Source organism: Micromys minutus (assembly GCF_963924665.1).
Source record: "Micromys minutus genome assembly, chromosome: 5".
Lineage (NCBI taxonomy): Eukaryota > Metazoa > Chordata > Mammalia > Rodentia > Muridae > Micromys > Micromys minutus.
Genome location: NC_137974.1, coordinates 61,795,882 through 61,806,008, shown reverse-complemented (window position 1 = coordinate 61,806,008; position 10,127 = coordinate 61,795,882). Strand labels below are relative to the sequence as shown.

Genomic DNA, 10,127 nt, shown 5'->3' with positions numbered 1-10,127 from the left:
CCAACAGCGCCTTCATCCTTTAGGTCTCCCATTCATTCCAGCCGTGAGGACAAGGAAAACAAAACTCTAAAAATAACTGTCAGCATCTTAAAAAGAGAAAAGCTTCTCTGCCACCACCACCACCACCCCCCTTCTTCTACTCCCGCCCTCTCTCCGCGCCACGGGGCACATGTCTGCTTCTTACAACACCGCGAGGCACATGGTCCCAGTTAGACACCGAACCCCACCGAGAGCGAGAGGAAATCCACATCTGTGGGACTCTCCGCACAGAACCGCCACCTCCAGCGAGGGAGGCCGGGGGACTGCAGCAGCGACATGAAGAAAGGCTAGAGCGAGGGGGACGCGGCTCATGCGGTGAGAGGCAGCGCGCGCGGCCGGCCAGGGCGCGGGGAGGCCGGGGACACCGGGGGAGGGGGGCGCCACTCCCCGCAGCGCCCGCCGTCCGGCCCCCCACGCGCGCTCCCGAGACTTGCCGGCCTTGCTGCAACTTGCTGCAGTGTTTGAAAGAGTAGTAAGAGCGCATGGAGGTGGGGCCCGGGGAAGACCAGGCGGAGCGGTTGCGGGGTGTGCGCGGGGAGGGGGCGGGGAGGAGGCGGCGGCAGAAGGGGGTGCTGGAGGGGGGGCCGATCCCTGGAGGGAATGGGATGGGGGACAGAGGGGTAGCCCCAGCGCTTACACATGTCACATGTGCTTTTTAAGACGGCCGGGAGCGCCTGCGAGCTGGACCTGGTGGAGGATGCTGCGGCAGGTGCTTCGCAGAGGGCTCCAGTCATTCTGCCACAGGCTGGGCTTATGCGTGAGCCGGCACCCGGTCTTTTTCCTCACCGTGCCGGCAGTCCTGACCATCACCTTCGGCCTCAGCGCGCTCAACCGCTTCCAGACCGAGGGCGACCTGGAGCGCCTGGTTGCTCCCAGCCACAGCCTGGCCAAGATCGAGCGCAGCCTAGCCAGCAGCCTTTTCCCCCTGGACCAGTCCAAAAGCCAGCTCTATTCGGACTTACACACCCCTGGGAGGTATGGCAGGGTGATCCTCCTCTCGCCACCCGGGGACAATATTTTGCTCCAGGCTGAGGGGATCCTGCAGACCCACCGAGCCGTGATGGAAATGAAGGTGAACCACAAGGGCTATAATTATACTTTTTCCCATCTGTGTGTGTTGAGAAATCAGGATAAGAAATGCGTGCTGGATGATATTATTTCAGTGCTAGAGGATCTCAGGCAGGCTGCCGTCTCCAATAAGACAACAGCCAGGGTGCAAGTAAGGTATCCCAACACTAAATTAAAGGTATGCTCCTCCTGCATGCTTCAGCCACTTAAAAGAGGCGGCACTTCATTTCTTGCCCTAAACAAGCAAAGAAAATGCAGAGGTCTCATCCTTAAGGCTCAGAAGCTAAGGCTTCTTTCATTTCTGGAGGGGTGGAACGGAAATGATGGGCAACTGAGCAAAGAAAATGGGCAATGAATGGTACAGCTAGATGAGAAGAAATTCAAAGCCAAATCAAATGCCAAAACAAAAGCAAAAGGAAAACAAAAGTTTCTGAGACCCTGCAGTTACATCTTTGTTCAGGGTTAATAAATCAGTGGATGGAAGGGGGTGGGGGGGTTCTGAACAACCGGGGGGGTTTCTTTTCATAACGGGGCTCAATGTATTTCTTATTACTGATTACACATCCGCCTGATATCATATTCACCTCTTTGCATCCTTCAACCCGGCTTGATTTTTGACTGGAATGGTCATGGAATTTTGCTGCCCTATGGTTCTGTCTGTGGGTTATGATTGTGTCAGGGATTCCAGGAACTCTGTGTGTGTGTGTGTGTGTGTGTGTGTGTGTGTGTGTGTGTTTGAACAGCAAAGGAAGTGGGGGTTTTCTATGAATCTGAACAGGGATGTGTGTTTAATAGATATGTTAGTTTACTTAGTATGCCCTTCTTTTCCCATAAACTATCCCAAACCCAAAGAAGATGGATTATACCTGCCAGTTAACAAAAAGGAAGGGAAGAAGTGCACAATCAGCAGAAAGTACAAGGCATTTCAACATCACATGGAGTTTGCTGCTTGGATTCTCAAGTAAAATTCTGACACTCAGTGAGACTCCTAAACTCCTACACTGTCAGGTCTGAGATGGTGCAGCCAATGAGGCATGCTGTGTGTAGGTGACTGAAGTTTCAGGGACAAAGGTGACTTCCAAAAGACTCGCTGCACCAGTTGTGTGCTTGACCCTACATGTACTCTGAAACTAAGCCTTTGAAAACTCTCCAGACAGGTGTTTCTTGAGAAGAAAATTATGTGTGCTGGGCTGTTTTTGCTTCTTTATGAAGAAAATGGAACAGAAAAGGCCACTATAAGATATTAATATGCATACTTATTGATTTAACAGATCACCAGCATATAAAGATCCAAATAACTTCCCCAGGACTTTTAAGAGACATTACTCATCTCCTGACCTAAGTGACAATTTAGTAGTTAGAAACCAATGGAAAAATAAAACTCCTTGCCTCTTTTGAGCTTGACATTTAGTTTACAGGGATCCAGGTGCTGACATCGGTCTTACCTATTCCAAACTGAGTAGTCCCCTGAGGTCTAGGGAAAGCCGTCAGATGAATCATTAGCTTTAGCTTGCCTGTTTTGTGCGTACTGATGGAGCATGATGGGTATCTGTGGTTGGGCAGCATGCTTTCCATTTTCCCAGTCCTTTACCATCCCCATTACTGCTTGCTAAGGAATGGATGTGGTGGAGAGGTAGTCTTTTCTCACCTAAAGTCTTAACCCAGTTCTTCCTGGGGTCAATCACATGCAGAAGGACTTACAGCTGTGTCATACTCACCCTTCAGTTTGCCTTCCCTACTGAGTCAAGTTTGCAGGTCGTTAACGTGCACAATTGGTGGGATCTCAATTGCCTCTGCTCAGCTGTACTCTCCAAGTGGAAGAGGGCCATCCAGTCAACAACGTGGAGATTTTGTTTGTGGGGCGATGCCATCTTGACATTCTTAATACAAATCTCTGTGGAATATTCCTTTAATTCACCTAATAGCTATTACCTGAGCCTGTGTGGCATGCTGTGCAGTCTTCTAGGCACAAAAGATTCAACATGCAGGACAAATGTTCTTACAATGAGTTTCAAGGTAGATGTCCAAATTTCCCTTCACCAAGACAAGGTAACCTGCCAGCAGGGGCTCTGCAATTGTTGAGTGCACAACTTGAACTGACACCACGCTAGCCTGTAACACACCTTCCACCTACACCTTCTGGTTGACTGGTTAGTTGATGGACAATAAGTTAGGATCACTCTAGGAGTGATCATAAAGGAATGATGTAATTCATTACAAAGTTTGCTGAGTAATAGTGTTAGTCTGTTACCTATAGTCTGGACCAGCATTCTTATCGATCAATATGGCATCGTGAGTCTTTCCCCAAATATGCTGGTTTGAGTTTAACTTCATGGCCTCAGTGAAGGGGTCTTTAAGCTTCAGTGTGAACAACAAACCCCCTCAAAGCTAGACATAATCTCACAGGTGCTCATGCAGTATAAAATACAATTTCCAAAGTACCGCAGGAATATAGAACTGGGTGACGGAGACTCTGGAGATCTCTGGTACAGAACTATCTAGCAGAGATCAAGATGAGATGGCCTTCTGTTTTGTTTGGGTGTTGTTTCAAAAGATTTTCATTCATGTGTGGCAATGGATGTCAGGGTGCATCTCTGTGATGCTGGGACTCAAAAGTTTGATCAGTACTATTGTTGAAGATGAGAAGTCAAATTTCATATGTAGATTTTAGCTCTTTCTTTCATTTTATTCTGCTCTATTTTGCCAGTATCCCCATCTCTGTCCAATATGAAAAACTTCATTGCTGGGACAGTCCAACAGAGAAGAATCACAAGTTTAATGAAATAGTAAAATAATTAGTAATACTGAACAGTGTGAGTTGAGATTGTCAGTCACTTATCTTGAAAGGAGCAGTATGTGAGGCCTGGGAGACGGGGCATGAGGTTAAGAAAGCACTGACTGTCAGAGGTGGTGAAAGACCAGGGTTAGGATGGTCAAAGTATCCTAACAGCCGGCTCATCCTGAACTCACAAAGGGTTAGATCTGGGGAGCATAATAATCTTGATGATGTGATCAAGACAAACTGAGGGTCACATAAAATTGCACAAAATGGAAAAATCCACCTAGGAGATTAAACGAACCCAATGTGAGAAAAGTGCCACTTGGCCCGGAATACTACAGAGGTAATCATATTGATCCAGGCTTTCAAAATCTATGCATAGAAAGTTGTAAAGTCAGAAACACCTTCAGCCTTTTTATTATGAATTCTATAATCTTTACTTTGTACTGAACTTTATGGCATAGCCTCAGAAATAACAAGGGCCATGGATTATTTCTTTTGTGCAATCCTTTTCCCCCAACGCTGATGCATTTATAAAGACAATGTTTACAGCAAATACTTATTGACTATTTTCCTAAACAATTGATGTTTTCATTCAATGTCACAAAATTATTATTAATATTTGAAATACACACACATGTGTATATATGAACAGATACACTTAATGTACTACATTAGGCAAAGTAGAACAATGTGTCCATACTGAGATTTTAAGTAAATTTCTTCTACATTTTCAAATCATTCTGTTTTTTAAAAATGAAATGGATACTCAGGATCAGCATTTATGGGCTGTTCTAGATTGTATTAAATGTTTCCATTATCATGTGGCTACCTTGGATGGTTACAGATGTTTCCTTCCTTCTTGGACCAGTCATCATAAGTTCACCTTTCTGCCTGTGGAAGTGGCAATTCTCACTTAGCCCAAACTCCTGACAAGAAAAGCATATGTAGTAGAGATAAAGCAGATAAAATGGTCCTAGGTCCCAGCTACTTCCCCACAATTATAAGGGAGTAAGACAGGTTGGATATCTCTGCAGCAAATCGTTCCAATTAAATTACACTAACTTCCACACATCTGGACACATTTTAAAATCAGTATTACATCAGTATACCACACTTATAAATTGAAGTATCATCAACATTCATGATCATTAATAGAAGACACCGTTTCTTAAGTACATTGTCTGTTTTTGAAAGTTATGTCAGTTAATTATATTTTAATTATATTATTCTGATCTTGATGGAAGGGGAATTTGATCCAATTGGAAAAGCTGTGGTCAGCATCTAAATTCATTCGTATATATGTACATATATATTTGATTTATGTTTACTTTTCTAATTTTCTAATTCTGACTTTCAATAGGAGAAAAAATTGCAACTCTATTGAACATTGTGTTTGTATACAGGCTTCCAGATGTTATCTTCACAGTGTGCCGTTTAATTCATATATAAATTTGTAAATTGCATTGCCGTTTCACAGAGAGAGACCAAGTTGCTTCAATGATTTTCTTGAGCTCTTCACACTAGTGTATACAGTCAGGGTCAGAATTAATCCAAGGTCTGTCTGGCTTCAAGGCCCAAACACAACACACTATTGGTCTTTTCCACCTCCCCTTCCTCTCTCTTGCATTGTACTCTATAATAACTAATATTAGCATTTCTTACAAAAGGAGCAGGAGGAGAAGCAGGAGGAAGAGAGGCAGATTTTCGAAGCCATCTTCATACCATTTTTCTTGCAGACTGGAAATGACCGGCACATAAAAAGATGTCAGGGTGAAACTCCAGTCAGGGCAAACAACTGCTATCTACCTAACATGGCAACTGCTACAAGTTTAACAAATTCCTCTCTTGAACATGACTTCGCCTTTGATACCCTTTTCCCTCAGAACAAAAGAGAGTTTGGCTCTAGGATCAGCTGAAAATGAGAAACCTGAAAGTGACCCAAGGTTTTGAGCCAGGGTCTTACATTTCAAGGAAGCTTTGGCTTTCCTGGCTTGCCCAAGCACTAAGGGGGTGGGGGGAGAAGTATTGGTAAGAGAGCATTAGCTGATTCAATACACTCTAAATTGAGAAATAGCCGGGGAGAGCCGGGTTCCAATGTTAATGCTTTAGAGACAGTGACTGACTGATCTCATTATCCTTTTAGGTGTCAGTATTTTTTTAATATGGAAAATTAATAAATCCAGGCCAAGAAATGGCATGAATTCTTCTCAGCCAGCATAAGTCAGGCAACATTCCTAGGCATAGCATGTCTTATGCCGATGGATTTACAGTAGATTTGAATGACACTATTGAAAAACAGTGACCATGGGTCCCTATCAAAATGACTGCACATGAATCCTAGCTACCATACCAAAAATTTTATTTGTTCATTAATCTGTGAATACATACATTATGTTCAACCTTCCTCAGTATTGGGGCCTGCCTCCTGCTCACAGGCTGCACTGAAGACCTACTTTAAATCAAATTATGTTTTATGCACTTCTCCATGCTGCTGTTTTCAATCCACCGCGCTTTTATAAGAATAAGTTGGATTAGCACACAAAGTATTAGATTTCATTATGGCATTTCAAGGAAAGTCTGTTTACATGGATGCCTCTTTCTGCTCTGCTACCCTGTGTCCCATTTACCATCTTATGTTCTTACACCTCCGGTAGTCTTCTTCCTACATCCTTCTCATTTTCTTACTTGTGAGTGGTCTGAGAAGGCATTTCTTGAGATTTCGGGATACCAAAGGCTAGAAATAGATGTAGATTTGGAAGGCAGGGTGATGTGACAAATGTATATGAAGAGACTAATGCCTGCCATTCCCTTAGGAAAGACTCCCTTCCCTCTTCTGATAGTTTAGGACATGCTGTAATGAGTTTTCTTTCATCATTTCAACTTTAACATTTTTATTACAGCTAGTCTTGGAAATACATTTGGGTAACATCTGGCACTTTGAACCCATTACATCATGACTAGGACACACTGAACTTAATTCCGTTTTAGAATTGGTCAGCATATGTTCAGTACTATTTTAGTTATATCCAGACATTTATGGGTGCATTCAATATAAGCATTTTGAAGACAACATCTGAAAATGGCAAACTTCTAGGGTACCCCCTTCAAAAAAAAACATGAATTTCACTTCAATTTCTTCTCTGTATGCACTTTAGAGTTAGAGATGATCCTGTTTTAGTCCTAAGGTGGGCTTCAATATTTCTAATTTACGACTTTCATGGATTTATTTCAGATCAAAAATATTAACAGAGAATGGGGTAGTGGAGGAAAACATCAAGGAAACGTGCGGCAGATTACTGGGTGACTGTTCTCTCTTGAAAAGCCCCTGCCTTCATCCTGTATGCTTGAGCCAGTCCCTTGATGAAGTGTAAAGCTGATTACAGTCATTCAGCCAAAGCCTGAAAACGTTGAGATTAGATTTAACCCTTTTTAAAAGGAGCATTTTTGCAAGCTCTTTTGCAGGAAGTGCACAACCATTCTCAATGCTGAGCTCCTGTCTCCTCCTTATATTAACAGCATCGGAGAACACGACATACGAGAACCATAGATGGGAATGAAATATCTGAGAGAGACAATGTAAAATCACAGCAGCATGTGCTGTGGTTAATGCTGTGTTAATGGGGTATGGTGATCTGTGAGTTTTCAAATGGGATTATTGTGAATTCCTCAAACAAATCGAGACTCATTTTTCTGATGTGCTAAGCAATCCAGGCCTCTGAAAGGTTCTTAATGAGCAGCACTCCAAAAGGACTGATCTGTGCTTAGGTAAAGGCTAAGGATTAGAACAGCCAGGTTTCCTCTCAGAAGCCCCTGCACTCACCCATGATCCTCTGATTCGCCCCTGCTGTCACAAAAGCTGCAGGCAGAGTGAGCTCTCTGAGCTCAGAAGCTGTAGATATAACCAACCCTGATGAGAACCTTAGGGTGCAGCCCTACTACACACATGCAGACATTTTACTTTCATTATTTCCTAAACATTATGAGTTAACTATGTCACACGTATACTGTATTCGCTTTTTAAGGATTCTACAGATGACCTAAAGCATGCACATAAAAAGGAAGCGTAAGAAAATGCCCGGGAAGGTTGTGTTTTCTGTAAACGGAGTGCTATTTTATACACAGAACTTGAGAGAATGGATTTTGCTGCTGGCCAGGGATCCCGTATTCATCTAAGAGAAGATTCTAAGATAAGGCTTTGGGTTCTAGAAAGCCAGAAATATTTTTTAAGCATCTGTAAAGCTTCAGAAAGACCATGAAAAAGATCTGGGTGTTTTGGGCAGGTGTACTTATCCTGAGAGGTTTAGAATTTAGCATCAAACTTTACAGCACCCTTTGAGTAGCAGGATCATTCAGTGACTTAGAGAATGATATTGCTTGACTCAATAGTCGGCATTGAACACGCTGATGTGGGAGAGATATATGCTACATCATGTGGATAAAGTCCAAAGGCATTCAAATACATGCTCTCTCAGGTAAATGCCATGTCTGTTCGGTGTCAGGTGCTGGGTTGCCTACTGTGAGTTTAGCAGGAAGTAAATCAGATGTGGTGCCGGCTGCCTGAGAGAGACAACATTACACATATAATTCATAATTACAGATTACCATGGGTGAAAAATACATGGCACTGTAGGAGTAGGTATCAAGTCCTGTGGTGTTAAAAACTGCTTTCTGAAGAAATGGCTGGGACCTGAACTGTGAAGTGTAAGAGGGAGTTTACATGAAAAGAGTGGTACAGATGGCAGAGACAAACACTTGAGACAATGGTGCTTTAGAAGCACTGAACAAAAGCCACTTTCGTGGCTGGAAGTTACTGAGTGACAGCTAACAAGGTGTTAGAAACATAGTTATAACTTCTTGAAATGGGTTTGTGGACCCCGGGAGTATTTAGGTATATGGCCCAACACTACCGTCATTAAAATTATGACTTGAGGTCTATTTAGCCTGTTTATAACTCGGTTTTCTCATAATAACTTACTCCTCTTTGTATGAAACGCATATACTGAGTTGGTAATACCTTTAGGAATGCTTTAGAAAGTATAGTTGTCACCTGGGGATATTATTAAAGATGCATCTTCCGCTTCCGAGCTCTGGAGAAATTTAAGATTGCACGACTAGCAAGTTCAGGGAGATGCTAGTGTTTCTCTACTAAGAAGCACAAAGGCGTTGCATAATTCCATGGAAAGTGCTGGGCCCACTCTAAATTCTTAGCAAGCACCATCGTTAGCTTGAAGACAGGTAGAGTTTGCTAAATGCCTTTCTTGAGAAGCAATTTTCAGAAGAGACGACCCTCTTGATTTCTTCTCTAGAAGTTCACGGTCCCTCTCCCTGACTGTAGGCCTTGCTATTGCCCTAGGAAGTGAAAGGCGACTGAGAGTTCTTGTGCCCTTCGCTCTGCGAATCTGGAGCTGCCTACAGCCTGTCATTCTGAAGGTGACCTTTGACTGAGAATAAGAAAGACGGGAAAGGATAGTGTCAGACTTAGGACGCAGTGTACACCTAGATCTGAAAATACCTCGAGGTTTTATTCATAGGACATTCTCATCGAGACTCTGCCACTCAGCCAGTCCCTGTCTTCTGCACTATTATGGCTTCTCTGCAACAGAACAGCTCACTTTGCAATGTTTTTCATATTACCGTTTTTGCTCATCAAACTCATTTTTTTTATTCTATTTTTCGGTATTCTCATCCATCCAAAGAGCTACTGTTTATTTACATGTGTGACTTTTATCATGGTATTTGCCATGTCATTTGCCACTTACCCATAACTCAGGGTCCAAGCCTTCTGTGATTAACTCTTCTTCCTGCCTCTCATGCCTTCCCTAGTTATATATCTTGTACTAACCAATTATCTGACTTCAAAGCTCATGCCATCATCAGACAGCATTAATATCACTTGGGAACTTGCTACAAGTCCAAATCTGTAGACCCCATTCTGATTTTGATGAGACTCTGGAGCTCAGCAAACTCTAAAAGTATCAGGACATTTTTTAACGCTCATAATAGTAATTTGTACCAGCCTTGTCTCCTGAGGTAATGAACTATCCATTCAGGAGTGTCCATGCCACTGTAGCCTTAAATATCTCCTCTAGAGTCTATTAGAGATCACCAAGGTTGGGGACCAACATCTCCTTCTCAGGAGTCTTTTCTGCTTCCTAATCATGGCCTCCAACTTTGGTTTTCTTTGCCTTTTTCCTCCTGTACTTCTATCTCTGCTTTTGTCTTAATGACTCTTCAGACA

At 43.0% G+C, this 10,127-nt stretch overlaps 1 protein-coding gene across 2 annotated transcripts in view; it reads left to right on the top strand.

Moving 5' to 3' along the window:
- Positions 1–685: 685 nt before the first annotated feature.
- The window catches only part of PTCHD4 (patched domain containing 4), a gene marked incomplete at both ends in the record, with an annotated part of 192,188 nt that continues 182,746 nt past the window's right edge, over positions 686–10,127 (top strand). The window contains one exon of one of the 2 annotated variants that reach the window (XM_080916678.1): positions 686–1,111. In XM_080916678.1, the coding sequence (XP_080772804.1) occupies positions 686–1,111 (426 nt within the window). Of the gene's footprint in view, positions 1,286–10,127 lie in introns of both variants that reach the window. The other variant, XM_080916677.1, reaches the window with a different exon arrangement.